Raw genomic sequence first — 27675 nt, forward strand, 5'->3', positions numbered from 1 at the left:
TAAAATTTTAATATGTTATACTTGAAATCATGCCTTTTTAGACTATTGCATTATTGAAAACAAATTTTTTAATTTTGACCAAAAAAAAGTAAAAATATTTTTTGGAATTGTTTTTATTCGAACGGGACCAATTTGTCAGAAATTTTGTAAGATAATAAAATATTCCTTATAGTGTAACCTTTCTTTAAAAAAAAAAAAATTGATGGAGACTCTAATAGGTTCTGAGATATCGCAATTTTCGTGAAAGCGTGCAGCACCGCGCCGCGCCGCGCGGCCCGCCCGTACAGTGCCACACGTAGTACAAGGCGCTTGTTCGAGCTTCGCTAGCGCCTAAGCTATTAACCGTAGAGTAGGGCTCTCACGGACTTTTTTATAGGAAATTTTATGCTCTACGAAAAAGGTCCAGTACAATTTTGTCGTAAAGTGCACCGTTTTCGATACGGAGGCGTCAATATGAAAAAAGAACACGGAATTACTCTTTCTTTTTTCATATCATCGCCTCCGTATCGAAAACGCAGCAGTTTGCGGAAAAATTGTACAAGACCTTTTTTATTGAGCAAAAAATTTCCTATAAAAAAAATGATGTACCTAAAATCAATCCCTTCTTAGCGCTACCCAGGATGAACGACGTGGACGTGATAGGGTTCTCATCCCATTGGGGTGCTTTTTTAATGTGAGTCCCCTTGCCTCTCACGAATCGAGGTGCTTTTTGGACGTGAGTCCCCTTGCCTCTCACGAATCGGGGTGCTTTTTGGACGTGAGTCCCCTTGCCTCTCACGAACCGAGGTACTTTTTGTTTCCGAGCGATTGGGGTGGTTTTTCCATTTGGAAAGATATTATTTCTTTCTTTTAGGTGCCTTTTCAATTTCAAATTCAAAAGTTTCCGTAGAAGTTGAGTATTGTCTGCATATAATTTTATTGTCCACTGTTGGTACGAACGAGTGGAAGCCTCGTGTCCCTTTAATTGCTTGAGCTTTACTGAAGCGTTTTTTTAAACTTTTATTTTTTTTGTCGTGCTCGTTTTTCGTGCAGAACAGCATTCTTATATTTGGCAAAGCATTTTTACCCCACTCATATAAATCATTAGCGGTCAAAATTTGATTACTGCTTTCGCGCTGTAGACTAGCCCGACCAGCTTCTCGTTTGACAGTACCTCCTATGCCATCACATGGACTTTTCCCGTGAGAAGTAGCAAAAAATTCCCAACGAGCGTCAACTCCAAAATCGCGTTTGTGATAAGCAAGATTAATGAAATTGCTTTTATTTTTGTATTGGGCAGCCGCACCATCTGTAAAATACATTACTTTTTTAATTGAATACTTAGCTTTCAAGTCAGTTAGTAGTTTTTCTATAAAGAGATTGACAGCGCTAGTGTTATGTTCTAAATCTTCAAAAATAACTACATAGCTTTCGCATACAACTTTGTCATCTTTTTTTAAATAAACTACAGCAGGATGAATAGTTATCTGATTTTTACTCCAATATTCACTCTGCACAGCATTTTGAATGATAGTCTCGTAGTTCTGAGAAAAATCAAACAATACTATAAATACACCTTCCTCAAGAGATTCTTTAGAGTCTTTAAGAAATTGGCTTTGCTTTTTCGCTATAAAATCATGCTTAAGCAGATTAACGAGATGAGATTTAAGTTTCTCTAAATATTTCTCAGTAGTGTCACAAAAAGTATCTAATGAAGTGCGATCGGTTGAAGTCCAGCCATTGTAGGTGATTTTTGTAATGAAATGGCTTTCAAAAAGTTCCTTCAATTTTTCAATCAATGGTACAACACCTGGACAAGATTGACAAGATCCTAAATAGCAAGAAGATGTTTTGGAATCACAAATCATTGAAGACAACATGGTTTTATATGATGTTAAGAACATGAGAGTTTCATCGTCAGCAATAAGTTCATTAATATTAACTCCATCAATTAAAAGTTTTGTGTTTTCGTGAATTTTGCAGACACAAATGGAATGCGTACCACTAGCACCTGCAAAGATACACTCTTTAGGACGCAATTTAACAAATTTTGAGAAGCCAATTTTTAAATTTGGAAACTGTAATTTAAAGCTCGCATAAACTTCCTTTAAGTTCCCTAAAATTAAACGTTTTTGTATTAATTTCCGAGTACCATCAACTTGCTTTACCGAGACACAGTCTTTCTTCCCTGGTAACTGTCGACTAATATCGCATTCATAATAAAATTCTCGAACGAGTTGAACCGTCTGTTCTGGTAATTTTTTACCTTGTATTGGATTTGGTGATGATCCAATGCCACATTTAGCATGCAACTGTGCAGCTTTTTTAGCAAGACTATACGGTACCTTAAACTCAGAAACTATTTTTTGAACGCTCCAACCTTTCGGAACCATCGTTAAAAGTTCTGTCATACGGGATTTACTCGGCTTTTTATCTATTTCCTCTTTGATTTCTATAATGAGGTCTTCTAGATCTTTTTTAGCGCTATCAGTTTCAGTATGTTGAAATACTTTTCTTAATTCGTTCTCAAAAGCTTCCCGAATTTCACTTATTTTCTTTTGTTGTCCCAACTTCGTTCGAAGATCATTCCTAACTGTAATTGATTCAAGACCTAATATCTGCAAAATTGCATTTAATTTTTCTACATCTTTCTTTGTCTTAATATCACTTTCTATGTTTTCAACGAAATTTCTAGTAGAATCATCTTCAGGCTCTTCAAACTCCATTGCTTCAGAAAAGTTAGCATTAAATTCACATAAGCCTGAAATAGGCTGTTCCAACTCCATTTCTTTAAATGTGTTTTCGCTAACAATTGAAGATTTACTTTCTTTATTTATTTGTAAGCGACAACTATCGCAAATAAATTTACCCTGCTCAACTGCAAATTGTTCACTAATTTCTTTAGAAATTAAGCGAAGTTTTTTCGGATTAACAACGCCGTGTGGCTTCCTTTTACAAGGATTAAAGCATTGCTTTCGCGGCATTGTGTCGATTAACAATCGATCTTTCTTAAATCTACTTATTACAAATTATAAAAGAAAACAGATAAAACTGAAAATATTATTTACACACATATATATACATATATATATAATGTTAAAGCGGTAGTAAAAATACGATGAAATGGGCAGACAGCAAGTGTACGCAACTCCACGGAGAGAAATTCCGAAATCTGCACTTATCTTCGCTTTCAAATTACCCACGCGTATGAAGTATCAAGCCAAGCCGTCTTTTGTCTCATCCTGTGAATTTCTTCCACGCATGCATTTGCGCTAATTCGGGCTTCACTAGTGCCTAAGCTATTAACTTTACACTAGAGCTCTACGGGACTTTTTTATAGGAAATTTTTTGCTCAACATAGCTTCCTCATAGAGGAAGCTTTGTTTTCGTGAATTTCGTATATGAACCTTTGATTGCGTTTAAGTTGGGTTTAGTCTTCAACCAAATTTAAAAAAATTATATATGAAATAGGGGTAGAAGAAACCAACGAAGAGATTAGTTTTTGAGTTTTTTCTGCCAATATGTTAAGATTGTTTTCATATTAACGCCTCTGTATCGAAAACGGTGCACTTTACGACAAAATTGTACTGGACCTTTTTCGTAGAGCATAAAATTTCCTATAAAAAAGTCCGTGAGAGCCCTACTCTACGGTTAATAGCTTAGGCGCTAGCGAAGCTCGAACAAGCGCCTTGTACTACGTGTGGCACTGTACGGGCGGGCCGCGCGGCGCGGCGCGGTGCTGCACGCTTTCACGAAAATTGCGATATCTCAGAACCTATTAGAGTCTCCATCAATTTTTTTTTTTTAAAGAAAGGTTACACTATAAGGAATATTTTATTATCTTACAAAATTTCTGACAAATTGGTCCCGTTCGAATAAAAACGATTCCAAAAAATATTTTTACTTTTTTTTGGTCAAAATTAAAAAATTTGTTTTCAATAATGCAATAGTCTAAAAAGGCATGATTTCAAGTATAACATATTAAAATTTTATTAAAATCCGATGAATAGTTTCGTAAATATTAATACTTAAAAAAATACTTAGTAAAAAATTTAACATGGCGTAACTTTTACAATTTTCAAAATTTTTAAAAATCCTTTGACCTTTTAATTTCTCTTATCCAATACTATAATTTCACCAATTTGCAAATCAATCCGGAAACCACGTCCAAATCGTGATATTTCTGACGTATTCTTACCCATATCTATTTTCTGGCACTACCAATAAAGTCTCCTCACTTAGTACGTGTCCGTGCTACGCCCATAATTTTCGTGTTGAGAAACACTGCACCGAATACATCACACATATACAAGGTTTTCTTTATTTTTTATCCTTTCGATATACTACAATATGGGGGGTTTTACTAAAAATTTTTGAGTTGGAGTTCCTCTGGGACACTGAAAAAGTACAAATATAACCCCCTAAATAGTAGTATATCGTTTGAAATGACAAAAAATAAGAAAAACTTTGGCGCAAACCAGAGGTCGATACGTTGATCCGTTCGAAAGTTATATAGGGTCAAAGTTCGAAAAAGTAAATTTTTTATCTTGAATAACTCCCGAACGCGTTAACATATCAATCTCTGGTTTGCGCCAAAATTTTTCTTATTTTATGCCCTTTCAAACTATATACTACAATATAAGGGATTCCATTTAAAAAATTCGAGGTGACCTTGTTCTGCCCTTGGCGACGCCACCCAAGACCACACTGATAAGATCAGTAAATAGATTTTTTTTAACCCTAAAACTTTTATATGAAACATTTTTCTCGAAAATGTGTAGTTTTCCTAAAAAATGCCTGATACGGGCGCTTTGATATACCCTGTATAATATATGTGTATACATATATATGTCTGATGTATGTAACAGTGTTTCTCAACACGAAAATTATGGGCGTAGCACGGACACGCACTAAATGAGGAGATACCAGAAAATAGGTATGCCAAATAGTTTCAATATTGAAAATGGGTGCGAGTGACGTACAAAGCAGTCCGCAAAATGGTATCAAGCAAAATGCCGACGTGGTCGCTCTTAGGTTTCTCTCTGATGTATATTTATATGTTCCTTATGCACGTATGGAAAACATATATTGATGCACGAAACATTTATTGTTATCGACTGACGATTGGCAATGTATACAAAACGCTGCGACGTTTCGATCTTTGGATTAGGTCCTCCTCAAGCTTCTAACTGACAAACAATTCAGAAAAATCAATTCGGTCGGAGGGATAATAATTTTTATGCTGAATTAATAAATTAATGAAAAGCGATACCTTGTTAATCATGTCAGAACCTACAGGTCCGTATCTTAGAAAATTTTACCAGAAATAGTCATAAAGACAGTCACTATAAGAACAATGGTCAAAAGTCAATGCAGGAAAAGTGTCAAATATTTAAAACATTGTGTGTTCTGTGTAAATATACTTTACGTGTAGTTTGTGACAAACAAGAATGAGTGCAATAAGATGACTTCGCCCGCATCGATGCAACAGTGTCGCTCAGATAAGCTGAGTAAACCATCATCGAAGGAGCGCCGACAGCAAACGTGATCACATGTCGGTGTTCAGAAAAAACGTGTTCCCGAAAAAACTGGATGGCGTTATAGGTAGTGGTAAGGACGCGCTTAGCAAAGAAAAAACTACTGATTTGATATACAAGATAGATTGCGGTGATTGCGATGCAACATATATAGGGCAAACCAAACGTCACTTAATGACACGGGTTAATGAACATCAAAAAGACATTAAAAAACATGATAGCAATCACTCGGTCGTTAGTAAACATCGTGTTTTGTTAGGCCATAATTTTAAATGGTCCGAAACTAATATCATTCACAAAGAAATAAACACAAAAAAGAGAGAGATTGCAGAAATGTTTTTAATCAAAAAACACTCCAATACGATCAATTTACAAAAGGATACAGAAAATTTAAACCCTATATATGATAAAGTCATTGCGTTGGTTTAGACATCACGTGAGCATCACATGTATATAGAATAACAACCAATGTATTCGTAAACTATGAAAACGATCAGTATGTTTCTGAACACCGACATGTGATCACGTTTGCTGTCGGCGCTCCTTCGATGATGGTTTACTCAGCTTATCTGAGCGACACTGTTGCATCGATGCGGGCGAAGTCATCTTATTGCACTCATTCTTGTTTGTCACAAACTACACGTAAAGTATATTTACACAGAACACACAATGTTTTAAATATTTGACACTTTTCCTGCATTGACTTTTGACCATTGTTCTTATAGTGACTGTCTTTATGACTATTTCTGGTAAAATTTTCTAAGATACGGACGTGTAGGTTCTGACATGATTAACAAGGTATCGCTTTTCATTAATTTATTAATTCAGCATAAAAATTATTATCCCTCCGACCGAATTGATTTTTCTGAATTGTTTGTCAGTTAGAAGCTTGAGGAGGACCTAATCCAAAGATCGAAACGTCGCAGCGTTTTGTATACATTGCCAATCGTCAGTCGATAACAATAAATGTTTCGTGGTTTATAATCATTGGCGGAATAAACAATTATTTCTTGTATATTGATGCATGTTGATTACTATATTATAACAATAGTTGATTTTTAAGAAACTTTCAAGACATTTAAGATTTTCAAATTTTTTTGTTTCAAATAAATATTTAAAATAAATCAATTTTTATTGCGTATTTAAAATTAATTCATATTTGATGTGCCTTAGGGCTAGCGCACGTACATTGCCGTAGCGTTTTACGCCTTAGGGCCAGCGCACGAACATTGCCGTAGCGTCTTACGCCTTACGTGAGAATCTTGCATTACGCGACACGCAAGCCAATCTTACGGCAACGCATGAAGAAAAGCGTAACTTAACGTACGTAACATAAGACTAATTACGTTACGTTCTTCTTTGTGCGTTGCCGTAAGATTGGCTTGCGTGTCGCGTAACGCAAGATTCTCATGTAAGGCGTAAGACGCTACGGCAATGTTCGTGCGCTGGCCCTTACATGAAAATCTTGCGTTAGAGCCCAGGCACATTGAAAAACTTAAGCAGTAAGACGTAAGCATGCAGTAAAGCCCGTATCAGACTACAGATTGGGATTGAGATTGGATTGAAATTTGATCAATCAATGCAAAATTTACTAATCTTGACATCAGTTTGCTCTATTCTGATTGATTATATTTCAATCCAATCTTAATCCCAATCCGTAGTCTAATACGGACTTAAGGAAATCAGTAGTTTAGATTCGCTATCGCTTACGTTAGTGCTGGTCTACAACCTTGCTTTAAAGGGTATTTAAGCTCTAAGCCGTAAGAAATTGACCAATCACAGTGGAATGTGAGGAGAATACTCGATTGTGATTGGTCAACTTCTTAGAGCTTAAATACCCTTTAAAGCAAGGTTGTAGACCAGCACTTATGCCTTAAATTCTTGACTGTGATTCGCTGATTTACTTACTGATTAAGTCTTACTGCTTAAGTTTTTGTATGTGCCAAGACCTTTACGCGACACGTAAACTAATCTTACGACAGCAAAGAAAAGTGTAACGTAACTATAAAGGCTGGTCTATAATGGGTATCGTAACTGTAGTATAAGTCGTGTGTCGTAAGAAATTGACCAATTACAGTCGAATTTGAGAAGAATTATCAACTAGTGATTGGTCAATTTCTTACGACATACGACTTACGACAGTTACGACCCAGCCTTAGAGCCGATCTGCAAGTGAGTGTCGCAAGTCGTGAATCATAAGAATTGACCAATCACAGTTGATTATTCTCCTTAAATTCGTTACGTTACGTTACGTTTTTCTTTGTGCATTGCCGTAAGATTGGCTTACGTGTCGCGTAACGCAAGATTTTCACGTAAGGCGTAAGACGCTACGACAATATACATGTGCTGGCCCTTACTCGCATATAGCCATCGACATATAGTATAGATTACGCGATCCCTACATGAAAGCCTTCAAAAAGTGTTTGGTAGAATTAGACAAAGAGAGAACGAGGTAGAGGTCAATACGCCACTGGGTAGAAAAAGACAACTTGAGACCTCTACTAGAGGTTCTTAACCAGAGACCGGACAATGTGCCATTGTGGAGTCAAACCGGATATGACATTTTTGATGGCGGTTTATTTTTATTGTTGAATAAATATTAGAGCTCGGAAAAAGAACCGGATAACCCGGTATCCGAGTACCCGTCCGCTTGCCGGTTACCCGTTGTATATGGATCTGGACCGGTTTCGTGGGTACCCGGATAATTCGTGTACCCGTATCGTACAGGTACCCGCATGGGTACCTAACCTAACTCGAATTATCTCTGGGTACCCGCAGAACCTGTCCAGATGTGTATACTGGTAACCGGTAATGGACGAGCGGATGAATACCCGGGTATTCCGAGCTCTAGTTTTAACGAACACTTATAGCTAGGTCAGCTAGGATTTCTTGGTTAGCTTTATATATCTTTCTCTCTCACACTTCCGGTTAGACCCCAAACGACGAAGCCAATCAGAGATTGTTAACAGTTTGTCTGATCTCTGGTTAAGGATCTCTAACCTCTACTAGTCACTATCTTTTTTCTTCGGCCGATAAGTCACCGGTCATATTTTTCTACACCTAAGCGCAGACCATACTATATGTCGATGTGGCCTACTTTTATAACTATCATTCCATAAACTTATTGCACGGTTTACACAACTATCTTTAGGGAAAGAAAACAGCAGTTTTGGTCAGTCAATTACTATCGATGAGTTCCGACAGAGAAGAAAGAAAACAACTAGAGATTTTTTCGCTTCAGCTCCTACACCGTCCTTTAGAATTTTCAGCGTGCGGACTTTTCATTTTGGATCGAACTCTCGTAACTTCGGTAGGAAATTTATAATTTATCTGCATACTACCTTAATTTTTAGATACAAATAAATATAAAAACTTAATTTTTTAGATCGCTGGTGCCGTCACGACGTATCTCGTGATACTCATACAGTTCCAAAAAGACGATGATACAAAAGGTAGTTTCGACAACATCTTAAAAAATGCCACGCAGATATTGAAAAACGCATCGACACTTCATAATCTCACAGCAGGAAGATTTGGCTTAAATTAGAACAAGCCGCTTCTTTGTTCTTGTTTTTTATTCTCGATTCTATAATAAAGCTTTTTAAGAGTTAGTATTGTCGCTTCATTTATTTTCAAAATATTCATGATTAAAAGAATCATGAAGTGAATATCTACAAAAAAAGGTCTCATAGTTTGTTTTTATTTCAAGACTGTCTTAAGTAATATCTTAAAATGCTAATACGGCTCTGTGATTGGTTCATGACATTTTAAGCACAGTATAACCATATACAGTAGCGACAGTAAACGTTTTTAGTGGCTCTCACCCATTCAGCACAAAATGTTTTTAAAAAATATTTCTGAATAGGGGAGACCGGGGCTATCTGTCTACACTTTACGCTTTTTTTAAGTTTACTAAAAACTGATAAAGATATTTGGCTAAACATTTTAATAGTGTAACCTTTCAACCTTGTTATTAAAAAAAAAACATAATTAGAATCGTTCATTTTTTACCATTTTAAAGAGATGAATTTTTTAAGTAGTTGTGACGCATTTGAGAAATAAAACAGTGATATACACGTACTTTACAAAAGAGTTCTTTATTGCACGTGCAACGTAACGTCGTGCGTGGAAGACATACAATAGAGCTGTAAGCCATGTACATACAAATACTACTAATCTCTCCTAGAGGCGCGCTGCGGATAGACGGTCGATAATATCTCTAACATCCGGTCGATACTATTTCTAACATCCTCCCACCTTGAGTGAGAAGACTTTACGATACAACTGAATAAAGTAAACTATATAATAAAGAAAACTATACTTGAAAAAAAAAAGAATATCTTTGACTACAGCTAGACCTAAAAAAAAAGGGAAACCTATACTTGAAAAAGAATGTCTTTGATTACAGCTAGACCTAAAAAAAACTTTCAAATAAGTACATTATGAGAAAATAAAAGAAAAGAAATTTAAAAGCCTAATCTGTCCGGTGTTTTTATGAGTTGGCCACTTCTAGTCCGGACATCCTTCGAAATTTCTTGAGAAGTGGGGTCCTTGTTTCCCTCCTTGTTCTGGTCTGCTGCCTCGACAAAATGCTCAGTTGTCCTCGTCGTCGAGAACATCTCTAATGGATATAGCCTCTGGATAGGTCGTACGAGCTCGCCGGCTGTAGTCTTTACTTTGACTACCCTTACAACACCGTCTCGGCCAGGGAATACTTTAACTACTCGTGCTAACGGCCAATCCAATCGTTTCAGGTTATTTTGTCCTAACAGAACGATATCTCCTTCTTTGACTGAAGCGTAATTTCTCTTGGTTATGCGTTGAGATAGTTGTCCCAAATACTATGAACGAAAACGCTTCCGTAGGTCGTCTCGCAAATTCTGACGATAACGCATCCTTCTAGTCAAATTAATATCTAGTTTGTCTAAATCAGGTACTTCACTTTGAGAAGTTTCTTGTAAAAACATCATCGGTGTCAGCGATTTCAGTTGCGTTGGGTCTTCTGCTACATACATTAAGGGACGCGAGTTGATAATAGCCTCACAATCGCACAGAATTGTGCTCATTTCCGGGGAGATTTTCCCGGGAGCTCATTTCCGGGGAGGATATTTCCGGAGAGATTTCTTCCTAGGACCACATGTTGTTGGGTGCGCCAATCAGAGGATTTTTGTATGTGTAGTAGTGCAAAGTCGGTGTGACGCCACAGTAGATTTTCGTACGTTTTAGGTCAAATAATGGAAAACTCTGTGAAATCAGTGAGGTGAAGAGACGCTAAGTGATTTTCTACGTGTATTTAGGATAGGATTTATTTCTCGTATTTAAAATTTGACAAACAGTGGTATAAGAATGGTATCAAGAGACACGGCAGTATCTCACGCCAAGCAGCGCCAAGTTATATGTAAATTGCGCCAATTGCAAAGAGAATATGTATATTGCTTTGAAAGATAATTGTTGTGCAACTACTTTAAAAAAATAAAACCCAAGTGGTATCTTTGTATTCCTACTCAAGGGTCTTCCTATAGCTTCTTAATTCTCTTTAACAAATTTTTAATATTACAAAGAATCATTTTAATTACAAAGAATTAAAAAAGTAACAGTACAAAATAAAAATATTTAATTAAAACAAAATAAATAAATTTTTCTTGTAAAAAAACTTGGCGCTGCTTTTTTACTCCTGTCGCATTCTTCCCTAAATTATGTTTATTGTTTTTTTATTCAATCAAAAATCTTAGTACTAATGTTTAAATTTTAATGTTTAAATTTCAAAGTCTAGCAGCGCCAAGTTTTTTTACAAGAAAAATTTATTACACTGATACTGTGTATATATGTACATACACGAGTGGCAGGTGTGCGTGTGAGCGAGAGAAAAGTGGCAGAGAAAGGTAGTTTGGAGGAGGCTGCAGGAGGAGCGAGCGACCGCGCGAGGGAGAGTGGAGGTGAGAGAACGAGGAGGTGAGAGTGGAGGGGAAAAGGTAAATAGGTATAAGGGGTTAAAGGGAAGGAAAGTGGCGAGGGACAGGTGACGGGTGCGGCACGAACGAAATTTGGAGGAGAGGGGCGACTCGACGGGAGAGCGTGACGCGGGCGACGGCACGAAGCCGGGCATGGAACAGAGAGTATATAGAGTGGGAAATAGAACGAAAAGCAGTAGCACGAGAGCGAACATAGGCTAGCTAAATTATAGAAGGGACAACTTAGGACGTGCACGCCGCAATAGGTTATATAACTAGCAGGAGGGATAAGCGAGGGTAGGAACGGCGGATGGAGATAGAGAGGGAATTAGGAGCAGAGGGGGAACAGCAGGGGGATAAAGGAGAGAGGAGGGAGGGGGAGGGTGAGAGGAAAGCAAGAGGCAGGCCAACGAAAGCGAGGGAACTCGCCAAACAGAGAGGAAGAACTGATAGCCTGGGATCAATCAAGGATCTCTTACTGAAAAGGAAAAGAAAGGAAATAGAGGAAGAAGCAACCGCTAGAGCAGAGAAAGAAATCCTAGAAAAATTCAACGAAACGAGAAGGATTAGCAGATCACCGCCAAATAAGGTAAAAAAAGAAGAAGAGAAAAAAGGGAATATGGAGGCAGAGAAGATGCTGAAGGAAATATTGAAGAAAATGGAGGAGCAAGAGAGGGAGAGGAAAAAGGATAAGGAAGAAAGGGAAAGAGACAAGGAAGAGATAAAGAACGAAATTAAAGGATTAAGGGAGGATTTGAAGAGGAGTGAAGAAAAATGGGAAAGGCAGAGATATGCGTTAGATGAAAGGGTAAAAAAATAGAGGACAAAATAGAGAAGATAGAGGCGAAGGACACCGAGGAGATTGAAGAAGGGGAATTGTTGAGGAAAGTGAGGGAGATGGAAAGAAATATGGAGATGGCAGAGAGAAGAAGGAGGAAAAACAATATAATTGTGAAGGAGGAGAAAGTAGGAAACGACGGGGAAAAGAAGGAGAGGTTCGAAAAGTTGTTGGAGGAATTAAACAAGACGGAGGGCATTATTGAGGAAATACAAGAGCTAGGATTTGGAAACAACAAAATAAGGTTATTAAGATGTAGAAGCTGGGAAGCCAAGAGGGAAATTATGAAGAAAAAGAGGGATCTGGGAAGGAAATACGAAAGTTTTCTGGATGACGATCTCACCAAAGAAGAAAGACGGATACAATCAGAGATAAGAAAGATAGCAAGAGAGAAGAGAGAAAAAGGAAAAAGAGTCACACTGGGTTACCAGAAGATATGGGAGGACAACAAAGAGTGGAGATGGAACGAGAATAAAGCAAGGCTAGAGGAGAGGGAGGACTTTCGCAAGGCATAAGGAAAAGGAAAAGGACAAAGAAACGGAAAGCACGGGGAAGAAGAGAAGGAGGGAGGAGACGCAGGAGGGGAGACAAGAAGGGGGAAAGGGAACAGAAGAAGGGCAATACACTACAAATGAACACAGGGAGGAAGGAGGAAGTAGGATGGAGGAAGGAGAGAAAGACACAAGGAGAGAAGAGGGGGAAGATGTAGAGAAAGAAGAAGAAGAAGGGATAAGAGAGAACAGGGAGGGGGAGGAGACGTGGAAGATGGTCTTCTGGAATGTAGGGGGTATAACGAATAAAGACAAGGATTTTTGGGAAGGGTTAAGGGAGTGGGATGTTATTGTTATGATGGAGACATGGATGGATGGAAGAGGATGGGAGAGGATAAGAGAAAATCTACCTAAAGAATTTAACTGGAGAGTACAGATAGCGAGCAGGAGAAACAAGAAAGGTAGAGCGTGCGGAGGCATGTTAATAGGAATAAGAAGTGGGATAGAAGAGATAAAGGAGGGAAAAAGGATGGAAGAAGAAGAAGGAAAAGTAGAGATTAAGATAAGAATAGGAGAAGAAACCTGGAGGATAATAGGAATATATGTAAACAAAGATATAGATAAGAAGCTAGAAGGCCTGAAGGAGTGCATGGAGGAGGGAGAAGTGGGAGTAAGGACTGTAATAGGTGGCGACTTTAACGCGAGGACGGGAGAGGAAGGAGGATGGGAGGAGGAAGACGAGGGTAGAGGGAAAGAAAGAGGGAGAAAATCGAAAGACAAGAAGGTGAATAAGGAAGGCAGGACACTGATAGAATTTGTCGAAGAAAGAGGATGGATGATCTTGAACGGAGGCATGAAAGGAGATGAGGAAGGAGAATATACATACACAGGAAGAAAAGGTAAAACGGTCATAGACTACATTTTAGGAGATGAGGACATTAGAGAAAAAGTGGAAAGATTAGAAGTAGGGGAAAAGGTGGATTCAGATCATCACCCGTTAATGCTATGGATAAGAGGTAACGCAGGGAAAAAACAGAGAAGGAAAGAGGAGGAAAGGATAAGAAGAAGAGGGATATGGAATGAAGAAGGAAGAAAGCAATTCAGTGAGAGGCTAGGGAAAATAGGAGGAAATGGGGAGCTGCAGGATGAAATAGAGGAAGGAATGTCGAAGATAGGAAAGGCATTGGAGGAGAACGAAAAAGAAAAGGGAAAAGGAGTGAGCGAAAGCAGGCGAGGATGGTGGGACGCAGAGTGCAAGGAAAGAAAGAGAGATGTCAGGAGAGAATTAAGAAAATGGAGAAAAGGAAATGGAGACGCGGAAAGATATAGAGGAGGGAGGAGGGAATACAGGGAAATGTGCAAAAGAAAGAAGGAAGAGGAAAAGGACAGGATGACAAGAGAAATAGGGGAGGCGAAAACAGAAGGAAAGGTATGGGAGCTGATAGGCAGAGTAAGAAGAAGAAGAAAGAGGGCAAACGAAGAGATAAAAATGGAAGAATGGAAGGAATACTTTATGGAATTAATGGGTGGAATGGAGAACAGGGTAGTAAAAGGAGATGGAGGAGGGAACAGGCATGAAGAGGAAGAGATAGAACTGGAAGAAATAAGGAACGTAGTAAAGAAACTGAAAACAGGGAAGGCAATAAGCAGGGATGGGATTCCGAACGAAGTCTGGAAATTTGGAGGAGAAGAGATGGTGAGATGGGTATGGGAAATATGTAAACAAGTGTGAAGGGGGGAAGGCTGGCCGGAGCATTGGAAGGAGGGTGAGATAATACCAATATTGAAGAAAGGAGAAGGACGAGAGGTAAAGGATTACAGAGGGATAACGATCATGTCTTCAATGTACAAGATATACACGGCAGTTCTAGCAGAAAGGATAAGGAAAGAGGTAGAAACGAAGAACTTGATCCCAGGCAACCAAGCAGGATTTAGAAAAGGAATGGGGACGATGGATCAGATATTCGTGCTGAATTACCTGGTAAACAGACAGTTAGGAAAAGAGAAAGGGAAGATGACAGTGATGTTTGTGGATTTGAAGGCAGCTTTTGACTCGGTAGATAAGGAAGTACTACTCAAGGCAATGAAAGAGAGAGGAATGAGGCAAGGCAATGAAAGAGAGAGGAATGAGGCAAGGACTGATAGACAGGGTAGAGGAGGTGTTAAGAGAGACCAAAAGCAGCGTGAGAAAAGGAGAAGAAAGAGGGGATGCATTCTGGACGGCAAAGGGATTAAGACAAGGATGCCCGTTAAGTCCGATATTGTTTAATATACTAATTGCAGACATCGAGGAGTTCATGAAGAAAGGTGGATGGGGGGGTATAAGATTAAGAGGAGAGAGGATATACACACTAATGTATGCAGATGACATAGCAGTGCTAGCGGAAGAGGAACAAGACATGAGATCGATGATAAGCAGGTTAGAGGGGTATTTAAACATAAAGGGACTGACGCTGAGTATAGAAAAAACAAAAATAATAAGATTTAGAAAGGGAGGAGGGAGGAAGAGGAAATTTGACTGGAGATGGAAAGGAAAGAAGTTGGAGGAGGTCAAAGAATTCAAATACCTAGGGTACACACTGAAAGAAAACGGAGGACAAGAGGCGCACATCAAAGAAAGAAGAAGGAAGGCTGCAAGAGTAATGAGGGAGGTGTGGGGGATAGGAAAGAGAATGTGGAAAAAAGATTGGAAAAGAAGGATCTGGCTATACGATACCCTGATATGGACGGTGATGGGATACGGGGCAGAAATATGGGGTTGGAGGGAAAGGAGGGAGGTAGAAGGAATACATGAGAGATATCTCAGATGGATTTTTGGACTGAATTGGAGAACACCAGGATATATGGTTAGAGACGAGATAGAAAGGGAGAAAATGAGAGCCAGAGCAAGCAAGAGAGCATGGAGATTTGAAAGGAAACTTGAAGAGGGCAAAGGCGGAGAAATTGCGAGGAAGTGTTTGGAAGAGATGAAAGAGAGATGGAGGAAGGGAAGGATAATAGGTAGAGATCGGCGTGGAGACTGGAAAGGAGGAGGAACTGACGGAGGAGACAATAGAACAAAAGGAGAAATCGAAGCAAAGACAAGAAGGAATGGAAAAAATTAGGGAATCAAGATACAACAGGTGGTATAAGCTCATAAGGAAGGATGGAATTCCGGATTATTTAAAGAAGGGTTGGGAGGAGGCAAGATGGAGCAGAGTTGCAAGGTTTAGACTAGGTAACGAGGTCAGGGAGGGACTATATTGGGGAGAGGAGGAGGACAGAAAGTGCAGGATATGTGAATCGAAGGAGGAGACGTGGGAACACGTCTGGGAAGAATGTACTAGATGGGAGGTGTGGAAGGGAGAAAGTTGGCAAGAGGTGGTAGGGAGGATAATGGGTGAAGGGGGAGAGGGGGAGGAATGGATGAAAGCGGTGAGGAGATGAGGCAAGGTGGAGGGAGGGGGAATGAAAATAAGGTTATGTAGTAGAAGGTTAAGTTAAGTGCTTCTTTACAGATAAGGTCAGAGAGAAGAAAAGCACAAGGCAAGGGAAGGCATGGAGTTTAGAGCGAAGGTGACTATGGAGAAGGAGACGATGGAGAAATTGATAAGGGACCAAGCAAAGGAAATACTGAGAGGGATGAAGGAGGAAATAAGGGATCAGAGAGAGGAGATCGAGAGACTGAGAGGTCTGAAGGAGGAAATAAGAGAGCAGAGAGAGGAGATGGAGAGCCTGAGAAGAAAAGTACAAAGACTTGAGCAGGGAGCGGGGAAAAGGAAAAGGGACGCTAGCACAGAGAGCAGATGCAGTATAGAGGAAAAGAAATGGTGGCCGCATGACGAGGAGAAGGATGAAGACGAAAGAAGGAGGAAGAATATCATAATAAGGATAGAGAAGAGCAGATGGCTAGGTAAAGGAACGAACTGGGAGAAGGTGAGGCGTCTGCTCTCGGAGGACCTGGAGATAAAAGTAGAAGTAATGGAAGTAAGCGTAATAGGTCTGAGAGGAGAATGGATGACGATGCTGGTGAGGTTGGGAAGTGAGAAAGAAAAATGGAGGGCACTAGACGCGAGGAGGAAGGCAGGTAGCAGACTGAAGGTCAAGATGGACGAGGACAAAACGCTTGAGAGGAGGATCAGAGAGGGGGGGGAGATGAAAAAGAGAAAAGAAAAGGAAAGGAGAGAAGAAGATGGCGAGAGACCAAAAGACTCGGAGGAGGAGGAGATATCAAGCAGGCTTGAGGAGAGTCTCCTCATGGATACAGAGAAGAGCCCATTGATCAAAACAAAGGAGAAAGAAGAAGTAAAGGCCAATTAAGAACAGAATATCACACCAGGAGGAGGAAGCCAAGGGGAGGAGGGCTGGATCGGTGGACGACAGCAGGAACAGTTAGCCCGCGGGGCGGATGAGATGCGGCCCACCACTGAGCGACGACCCGAAGGAGCTGCCGGGCTGCCCGATCACGCGAGAAACCAGGAGCCTGCCGGCGTGGAGGGAAGAGGGTCAACTGCGGGAGATGGGAGCCACCTCAGCCCCGGTGGGGGGGGGGGCCTGATTACGCTTCCCTGTCTGATAGGCCTCCCCTCTTTGTCGAAAGGACAGTTAAAAAAGCTAACTGGTTAGTCGGCGAGGGACTCTGAGCAAGGATAAGAAAAGGCCCTCCTACAATTATGAGGCTACCTTGAAGTTTGCTATTTTCTTTTGGTTATTCGTTTTGTTGCTCTAAAAAATTATAATTTTGGCATGATAGAGATATGATTTTGTTGGAGAAAGCTGATGAGGACTTGGATGATTTGTAAAGGGTTGGGTACGTCCCTACAAAACGCTGTTTCTTTTTGTTATTATTATTAATTTGGTTATGATATTGGGATGAGGCTATCTTGGAGGAAGCCGATGAGGATTTGGAGGATATTGTAAAGGGTTGGGTACGTCCCTACAAAACGCCCTTTTGGACCCCTTGGGGTAATAAAGTATCTTTCTATCTATCTAATAAGGAAAGTATATTTATTGTATATATATTTATTATATGTATGTTTTACAATATTTAAATATGCTTTACAATACTTAAACTTTCAAATGATAACAAAAATACTGAATATAATCTATAATACTGACTGTACCGCATGTAAACATCAGTAACGCAAATATATTTTTATTTATAGCATGTTTATTACTCACAGTTTTCAATGAAAGAAAAAAAAACAAATGTAATTTCTGTCGAATTTAATTTAAAATAAATGAGCCTAAAATTATGTTTGCATTAATTCAAGTGTTATATATGTAAAACACATATATGTGTATATTCAAGTGTTCTACGTGAAAACATAATATTTCACTGGTATATGTATATATACCATTTGAATTAATAAAAATATAATTTTAAGCTCACTTAGCTTAACTGTTTTTTAACTGTATACATGTCGTTTCTTTAAAACAGTTCTTTTTTTAAATAAAAATATTTTACTCAAAATGTTACTCTTAACATTTTGCCCTAAATTTTTTTAACATATGTGAATGTAATTGGAAAAGAAACCCAACAATCATCAGAGGAAACTACAATGCTCTTTGCAAGTATATGAAATTATCATATCTCAAACTTACTAAATTTTTCACAACATTAATGTAATTCTTTTGAATCTAAAGGAATGCTTATACAGAGAATTATTGACTCAATCGCATATAAACGGCAACAAAAATAGATTTTCATCGATCAAAAAACCAAATGTAACTTCTTTCTTAAGCTTAATTTAAGGTAAGCCTAAAATTATGTTTTTATTAATTCAAGTGCTCTATGTAAAACACATATGTGTATATTCAAGTGTTATTTATGAAAACATAATTTCACTGGTATATATACTACTTGAATTAATGAAAACATAATTTTACGCTCACTTACCTTAACTGTTTTTTAACTGTATATGTGTTTCTTTAAAACAAAGTTTTTAAAATAAAAATTTATAATTATTTTACTCTAATATTTTGCTCTAAATGTTCGCTCGTTTCACCATATTTTTTTTAACACGTATGAATAATAGGAAAAGAAACCCAACAATCATCAGAAGGAAACACAATGCACTTTGCAAGTATATCGTTAAAAGACCATATCTCAAACTCGTCAGTTAAATTTTTCGCAACATAAATATTTAATTCTTTCTAATCTAGGGGATACTTGTACAGAGAATCGTAAGATGTGAAGTATTTTCCAACAATAAATGTTTCTTGTTGGCTTATGACAATATTTTGAACTTGAACGAGTATATTGTTTCTCATTAAACAATACGAATTTGCACTTGAATGAGAATGTGTGGAAATAGTAAAATCTCCATGTTTAAATTTTTTAAATTGCTTACAGGAAACGCTTTTAAATATTTCAGGCAATGGACCCAAATTATGTTCTACAGCATGAACAGACTGTTTTTCCATAGACAAATCTACCATAGTAGGTAAATTATCCTGTAATGCATTCATTTCGTGTAGTCTACGACCAACTTGTTGCAAGGGATAATTAGGAGATTTTATTAAATTTTTAATCTGACCAAGATAATTTTCGAACGGGAAACATGAAAATGAATCTAGTGGCCCATAAATCTGCACATCATCAGCTAAATGACATAATATGTGTACATTATAGATTAAGAATTTTGGGCCGTATAATTGCTCACAATGTTTAATAAATATATTCAACAGTTCTTGTGGAAATGCACAACTAAATTTTGATATAAGTTTTGCAGATATTAAAATTGATATTGCAGTATGAAAAAGTAAATAATTATCATAAACGACTTTATCGACTATATTTTTGAGGACAAAGGGTCCCAAATATAATAAAAACGTACGAAACTCGGTTGCCTTCCATCTTGGAAGCTCATTAAGTGTTCTGGGTTTCCTGTTGAATTCTAACGGCATATATGGTTTTAAGGACTCCAAGAGCTCTGATAAAATATTTACTTTACGACCGGATAATCTTGTTGTCAACGTACCACTTATCCAAAAATTTAATAGCTTTCGCATTACTCCTAAGCAACAAGCATGCATATAGTCAATTGGGAAAATAGTGACCATTCCGATTTTTAATCTAAGTAAAGGAGAGAACCCAGTATGATGATCCTCATCTTGTTGATTAATAAAAGAAATATTTGTTCTTTTCGGTGCAGATGTACCTCTAAACACAACTCGACTTTCTATATACTGTCCTGGTATCACACATTTTTCGCAACATGAATAGCCAGTGTGGGATTTTATACACTTTATAAATGCTCTGGCAGGAGCATCGCACACAAAGCTATGGATAGCAATGTGATATCTTTGGTTATTAAGTTCAAAACCTTCTTGCAACAAATGTAGAAGTTCGTCAACAAAATCTTCCAGAAATAATTCCAGAGACTGTGGTTTAGACCTACCGCAAAATATACCAATAGCAAAGGGATTACTTTTAAAATTTTTTACTAGTCCTAAAATCGGCCAGAGTTGTAAACTTAAACTATTGAATAAAGGAAGTCCATCGATGTTAAAACTGATATCTAACTTATTTCCAAAATTTGTTGATATGTGTGATATAACAGATCTTAAAACATTTTCCAGACCAAAATAACAAAATTCCCCGTTATTGAGCTGTTTTTTTTTATGTTTCTTGGGGTTTCTAATAACGTTCTGGAATCTAAAGGCAATTTATGATGAAAAACGTTTAGTACGTGTAATAAAGCAGTAATTGCAGAATGTGTTACATAAAAATTAAGAGCCCACTGCTTTAAGCTTGAGTTTAAACATGGCTGCGAAATTGTACTATTTAAATTTATATTTAAATTAGACGAAACTAAAATGTTGTCAGACGTTAGCGATAAACTTGTTTGTTCATCAAGATTACTGGACACATTATTTTCTAGTGCATCATTAATATAGTTATTTTCATGTTCTCTATTAAGTAAAATATTTTCATGTAATATAATGTTAGACACGTTATTTTCAAGTGCATCATCGTTGTTATTTTTATAAACACTATTAAGTGAAATATCCCTATGTGTTATGTTGGGTTCCTTAATACAAGTTTGAAAAGTTTTACGAACAGTTAGAGCAATTCTACGATAAAACTGGCGTTTACCTACATCAGGTTTCAACTTATACTTAATTTTGCCGGGCATTTTCTCTTGCTTTCTTCATACGATCTTGAGCATGCTTTAACCAAACCTTGATTGCATCTTCTACTTCTTTATCAGTTGCATTGATAATCCTTGTCTTGACTGCACCTAAAAAATATCAAGTTTATCTTAAAATTTAAGCCATATTATATACAGTAAATTGCATTAAATTAAAGAAAAATGAAGCAAATGTATATTTAAACATAAAAAAACACAAATAAATATACTTACTCACAACTAAATTTTTCAGGGATAAATCTGAGAAGGCTTTTTTCTGGGAACGTTTGCCGTAAAAATTAAAATGTACAGCCACAGCATCAGCCAAAATATATCTTAAAATCCTGTTTGTTTTACTTGGTACATGATTCCCACCCAGAGTAGACAAGTATGCCGACTGAAAAAAAAATCACATTACCTACGTGCTATGGTAATCAAATATTATTGCGTATACATACCAAAGCTATACTATCATTATTATTTGTTTTCAAGTAAACATCTAACTGATCTACTTCTTCAACTGTGTTCAATGGAAATGCAAATGGTATATCAGGCAATGCATTGTTTGTTGTATTTTGCCTGTTAATCCACCGCAGTATTTCAGTGTTCTGTTCCTTTACAGTAGCTACCAGGGAAACAAGTTTTTCTGAAAAATATTTTATTATAAAAACTGTTAACATTCTATACTTACTAGCTTTTACAAACCAAAGTTATCCGTTGTCTGGGTGATTTGGCGATGTGGAATCGTCGAAATGTTATTAATTACAGGACTTGCAGTACTTGCACTTGCTACACTGGGGCTTATATTTCCACATCTATTGAGAGTACTAATCGGCAAAGGTGAATGAGAACGAGTCAAAGTAAAATCTAAAAATAAATGTAACATAAAAATTTGTTTTGTTTTTTCAGGGTAATATAAAGCAATAGAACAAACATTTGAACATGTAAAAAAAGGAAATACCTTGCTCTAAATTTTTACAAGCGTTAAAATTTAAATTTGTTCGTTTTATTGGAGGTGGTCTGGGTAACCGTGTCTCTCGTTGCTCCTCCAATTCATTATCTGACGATGTAGGTATTCTTGTAGATATTCTTTTCCGTTTCTTACGTACACCTTCGTTTTCTTCTTCACTCTCCAAATTTGATATTACTTGTGATAATTTAAGTTTCTCTCTCGTTTTTAAAAGATCATCTGCAATTTAGAGAAATGTAGAATAAATAAATAAATATGGAAAACTTAACTTACCACTTCTGTAAAAAATACGCGTAATGCTGTGCAGTGTCCATTTCTCAGTATCAACTGGCTCCCCTGTTTTCAAAGCCTTGTCAAATTTTTTTTGTTCCTTATAAGGTGGCCAAAAAACTTCTCTTTTTAAAGGTGTGAGCCACGCACTGTTAACAGCAGCTACACCGCTACCATTTTTATCATCAAATTCTACAACAGCATAAGCCATACTTATTTTTTTATTATTTTGTCTGTAAAATTAATAAGGTTAATAAGCAACAAATCCTTAATAACAATTGATGAAGAACTTAATCTTATTAACTGTATACTTCACATGTAAAAAAAATAGGTAAGCTTGAAAAAAAAGTGTACTATATTTTATAACTTGACATAATCGGGTACCCGCCCACTCGCCCATTACCCGTTGTGTATACGGAACCGGTCCAGTAGCGCGATTCTGTAACTCCTTAACGACAGTTTCGGTATCGTTGGGCAGCTCTTTACCATGTATAATACCTGCGCAACGATACCGAAACTGTCGTTAAGGAGTTACAGAATCCTGCTACCATCCGTATACAACGAGTAACGAGCGAGCGGGCAGCGGGTACCCGGGTACCCGGTTCTTTTTCCGAGCTCTACTACATTTACCAAAGCTTTTTGCTAATATATTATTTTCTTTTTATCTTCTTATGTACTTACAAGAGGTACACCCCGTACACCAAATATATTAAAAACTTTAGTCGCGGCAATCACACGTCCGGATCGTGGGCGCCGTGCGTGATCGGTAGCGATTCGGCCGATCCGGGGCTGGCAGGGACGATGGCGATGACGATGACAATGACGATGACGATAGAGCGAGCACTCGAGCAGGCAGGCAGGAATGAACGAACGCACTCGCACTCGCGCACGCACGCACGCTCGCGCTCCCTCGTTCACTGATCAACGAAGACGATTCCGCGTGTTGCACAGGGGTACACAGGGGAAGGGACAAGGTACCACGTTCGCGCACGGGTCTTCCACGTATTGCCGCGAATCCCGCGTTCGTTTGCGTCCGCGTCCGCGCCGTGCGAGCTGCGAGCCGTGTCCCGCTGGTCCCACTGCAGCCGCGCGACGATCGTTCTTTTGTTACGTACGGCGATCACGCGTCCGGATCGTGGGCGCCGTGCGTAATCGGTAGCAATCCGGCCGATCCGGGGCTGGCAGGGACGATGGCGATGACGATGACAATGACGATGACGATAGAGCGAGCACTTGAGCAGGCAGGCAGGAATGAACGAACGCACTCGCACTCGCGCACGCACGCACGCTCGCGCTCCCTCGTTCACTCAACGAAGACGATTCCGCGTGTTGCACAGGGGGTACACAGGGGAAGAGACAACGTACCACGTTCGCGCACGGGTCTTCCACGTATTGCCGCGAATCCCGCGTTCGTTCGCGTCCGCGTCCGCGCCGTGCGAGCTGCGAACCGTGTCCCGCTGGTCCCACTGCAGCCGCGCGACGATCGTTCTTTTGTTACGTACGGCGATCACGCGTCCGGATCGTGGGCGCCGTGCGTGATCGGTAGCAATCCGGCCGATCCGGGGCTGGCAGGGACGATGGCGATGACGATGACAATGACGATGACGATAGAGCGAGCACTTGAGCAGGCAGGCAGGAATGAACGAACGCACTCGCACTCGCGCACGCACGCACGCTCGCGCTCCCTCGTTCACTCAACAAAGACGATTCCGCGTGTTGCACAGGGGGTACACAGGGGAAGAGACAACGTACCACGTTCGCGCACGGGTCTTCCACGTATTGCCGCGAATCCCGCGTTCGTCCGCGTCCGCGTCCGCGCCGTGCGAGCTGCAAGCCGTGTCCCGCTGGTCCCACTGCCGCCGCGCGACGATCGTTCGTTTGTTACGTACGGCGTGGCGGGCCGGGCGGGCGTATGGTAGAGCTCCGTCAATACCGCTATGTATGAAAATACTTCTATGCGCTTTGATGATTTGCAAACGTAGCAATTAAAAAGAAATAAGAAAAAATATACCTTTCTAACAAATTTTAAAGAAAGTAAAGCAATAACTATTTTTCATTGCTTTTTCTACTTTTTACTTACATTATTCTATTCTATATATAAACGTCTGTTTTAATTAATTAATTAAGAAAAACTTAAAAAATATAAACATAGAATTATAATGTACTAAATTTGACCTTAAAAAGACGTCTAATTCACGTCCTTTTCATAACGTCATAATTTCGTCCACAATAGGACGTCAAATACACGTCATATAAATGACATATGACGTGTTGGACGAAAAATGACCCTAAATTGACGTCAAAAAGACCATGTGTGCTACCTGGGTATTTTGAGAGGTTGCTGTTATACTGTACTAGTACTGTAGTTCCATGTAATTTTATGCGTCTACATCATATTGGTATAACAGACATTCTAACCACGCAACAGTCAATTTTAGTACTTAATAACGTTTTTCCTAAAATTAAAAGCCACAGTTTTAGCTCTCTCTCTCTCTCTCTCTCTCTCTCTCTCTCTCTCTCTCTCTCTCTCTCTCTCTCTCTCTCTCTCTCTCTCCTCTCTCTCTCTCTCTCTCTCTCTCTCTCTCTCTCTCTCTCTCTCTCTCTCTCTCTCTCTCTCCTCTCTCTCTCTCTTCTCTCTCTCTCTCTCTCTCTCTCTCTCTCTCTCTCTCTCTCTCCTCTCTCTCTCCCCTCTCTCTCTCTCTCTCTCTCTCTCTCCGTTTTATTTGGGTCCGATATTGGGTCAGATGTGTGCGCGAGGCTGTCTGAGTGGCGCCTGCTGTAATCTGCATGAACTGCCTTGATCTCGTCTGATTGGTCGTGCGTGACCCAGTGGTGATCTTCTGGTAATATTGCGTTGAGTGACACCGTCGCGATCCTCGCGTACTCAGCGACGGCATATGCCGTTGGCTCTACTGTTTACTCCGAGCTGGTGCGCATGTATACTGCTGGATCGAGTGGCATGCGGCGTGTCGAAGAAGACCTCTAGTGTGTATGTGCGTGTGTTTACTTTCTCTGAAACACGTTTTGCTGGACTGTCTGCTTTGTGTGTACGGAGGCTGTACTGCTATTTGAATGACATTACGATCGATTTTATTGCTAAATCTACGGCGATCTTGAACAACTACTTACGTGTTACTACATTTCATTTCTTTAATAGTGCTGAGAGACAAGTGACTATTACCGATAATACATGGATCGCGTGCGTGCACCAGTGCAAGAGCCAATTGCGAATCAGTCGCTCGAGTGCGACGGTGTAAGAGAGTGTTCCATCCTGGTTGTGTCAAGCCTTATGCCGCAACTAAATATGCAGACACTTGCTGCAAATCTTTGGCGGCTTCATTGGACGCACCTCTTACACCCTTATACACCGACGATTGAGGCAGGCACGCATTCTTTCGACTTTTCAAGGGGCTATCATGTACTCAGATGCAGACGCAGTCGCAGGAGCATGTCACACCAATGTGCTGTTGCAAAAGCTGTGTGACAGATTGAGTGATTCGGATGCGAGACTCTCCGCTTTTGTCGATGAGCAGCGGCGAGCGATTAAGGAGATTAATGACAAGCTTAGCATCTTAGTCTCATCGCGGACACAGTGGCTCAGAATACTCTGCGCATTGACAAACTTGAACAGGAAAGCTCTGCTCTGGCACGTGATGTCCAGGCTTTAAAGACCGCTCAGTCGGTCCCGCGTGCCCGCGATGAGAGTGGGAATGCGTTGTCTGCTGCGTCGCGGGTCCTCGAACGTCGGATATTATAATCTCTGGTATCCCATCTTCTTTCACTGATACATCTGGTGAGATAGTCGCGAGTGTTTTCCGTGCGCTTGAAATTCCTCAGCTGACTTCCGACGTTCTCGAGACCCGCGATGTTGCGGGGCGTAATGCGTCCGTGGCGCGCGATGTAGCGTCGGGTTCCGTTTCCGCCAACGATCTTCAAACCGGCACCGCGGTCGGAGAAGATCAGTCATAGTCGCACTCAAGTCGCGTGAGATTCGCGATCATATTCTTAAGGTTATGCGCGGTAAACGCCGACTTGCGGTTGTTGATGTTTTCACGGGTAATATCCCTGGTAACATCTACGTGAACGAGCTACTTTCTGTCAGCACTTATGATCTGTTGCGTCAAACTAAAGTTAGGGCGAGACAGTCTTCCTTCAAGTATGTGTGGAGCAGGGATGGTCAGATTTTTGTACGCAGGGACCAAGGGCAGCCGCCTATATTATAACCTCGGAGGCTGACTTTGCGAAGCTCCAGTGACCTGCTGTGGCGGACGTGCGCCGTGTTTCCTGCTGATTCGCGTGATCGTCTCAGATTGCTCACTTTTAATGCCAACTCTCTTCCTGCCCATCTCGAGTCAATTCAGGCCTTCTTTGCGTCTAATTTTTTTCATATTATCTTAATTTCCGAGACTTGGCTTCACTCACATATTTCTGATGACTTAGTGAAGATTGCAGGTTACTATTTGTACGCTCAGATAGGGAGGGCAGGCAGGGAGGTGGCGTAGCTTGTTATATACACGATCGCTGAAGGCGCGTGTCCTGGCGTCTTCGCCTTCTGCCTTCTCGAATTCACCGGAATACCTCGTTCTCGACATTCGTGATGGCACTCAGGAGCCTCTCTTACTTCCGTCTATGTACCGTAGACCGAGGGGAAGAAATTTTAGCGAATATGTGGACGTACGTGCTTACTAGAGTCTCACATAGTTATAAAAACATTATCATCACCGGTGACTTGAATTGCAATCTCCTCACTCTCTCATAAACGAATCTAAGCACCTGAGGGACATGGCTTCACAATTGTCGCTCAATATTGTCGAGTCGCAATCGACTTTTCACACTGGCTCTTCTGATTCATGCTTGACGTTTATATGGTTGACACATGGACAAAGTTTTATTATTTCATAAGTCTGATGCTCCTTTCATCAACGGTCATGATCTTATTAAGTTGACCTATTCGTTTAAAGTTCCGTCTTTTAATACTATCGAACTTTAGTTCGGCGTTGCTACAAAGAATTTGATGAGCAGCGTTTCATTCAAACTCTTACTTCTAAGTTGTCCTTTATCTTTCGCTCACGATTTTAGCCAATGAATCTCGATGAGTCGGACATTGATGATTTCCTGAATGACATACTATTACCAAAGATCATCATGCTAGCTTGGATCTACATGCTCCTATCCGCACTTTTTCGCGTAACCGTCCGTCAGCGCCTTGGCTAACTGTTGCTCTCACTCGCAGAATTCGGCATCGCAATCAGCTTTATAGTGCTGCGCGAAGATCTGGCAACGTCTCGATTTTCAATCTACAGGCACTTCAGGAACAATCTCACCTTGACATAAAGAGGCTAGAGAGCAGTTTAACATGGGATAATTGAGCTCAATTTCCGATCCTGCCAGGATATGGCGTGAGCTTGCAGTCTTGGTCTTATCGAATCACCTCTTTCTTCTCCCCTGACTTCTTTTGCACATGATCTTTTGAACGCCCACTTATGTCTCTGCTTATCTCCAATTGTTATCCTTCCTGTTCACAA

The 27675-nt window shown here is 39.7% G+C and overlaps 3 protein-coding genes and 1 pseudogene across 4 annotated transcripts in view; 3 read left to right on the forward strand and 1 right to left on the reverse strand.

The window, feature by feature from the left end:
• Window positions 1-9596, forward strand: part of LOC139776176 (gustatory receptor for sugar taste 43a) — a 236201-nt gene extending 226605 nt beyond the window's left edge. The window contains exons 6-7 of the mRNA XM_071712691.1: window positions 8668-8826; window positions 8902-9596. Coding sequence (XP_071568792.1) covers window positions 8668-8826; window positions 8902-9063 — 321 coding nt within the window. The 3' untranslated portion in view covers window positions 9064-9596. The remainder of the gene's footprint in view (window positions 1-8667; window positions 8827-8901) is intronic.
• Window positions 9597-11215: 1619 nt separating this feature from the next.
• Window positions 11216-17802, forward strand: LOC139776163 (uncharacterized). Of its 2 annotated transcripts, none has more exons than XM_071712679.1 (2): window positions 11216-11468; window positions 16294-17802. In XM_071712679.1, exon 2 carries the CDS (start codon window positions 16334-16336, stop codon window positions 17093-17095), a length of 762 nt encoding a protein of 253 aa, XP_071568780.1. In that variant the 5' UTR covers window positions 11216-11468; window positions 16294-16333; the 3' UTR covers window positions 17096-17802. The 2 variants fall into 2 exon arrangements, with proteins under 2 accessions (XP_071568780.1, XP_071568781.1); XM_071712680.1 differs by having other exon boundaries at window positions 11216-11452.
• LOC139776177 (uncharacterized) lies at window positions 12966-14528 on the forward strand. The gene has a single exon (XM_071712692.1). It carries the CDS (start codon window positions 12966-12968, stop codon window positions 14526-14528), a length of 1563 nt encoding a protein of 520 aa, XP_071568793.1.
• LOC139776161 (uncharacterized) lies at window positions 17766-24205 on the reverse strand (annotated as a pseudogene).
• Window positions 24206-27675: the final 3470 nt, after the last annotated feature.

This window comes from Temnothorax nylanderi, unplaced genomic scaffold (assembly GCF_030848795.1).
Source record: "Temnothorax nylanderi isolate EJ_2023f unplaced genomic scaffold, tnyl_v1.0 TNYL_tig0113_pilon, whole genome shotgun sequence".
Classification (NCBI taxonomy): domain Eukaryota; kingdom Metazoa; phylum Arthropoda; class Insecta; order Hymenoptera; family Formicidae; genus Temnothorax; species Temnothorax nylanderi.

What these genes read in the sequence shown, in the direction of transcription:
- LOC139776177 (XM_071712692.1), top strand. Translation starts at nt 12,966, where the DNA reads ATGGAGGAAGGAGAGAAAGACACAAGGAGAGAAGAGGGGGAAGATGTA.
- LOC139776163 (XM_071712679.1), top strand. Translation starts at nt 16,334, where the DNA reads ATGGAGTTTAGAGCGAAGGTGACTATGGAGAAGGAGACGATGGAGAAA.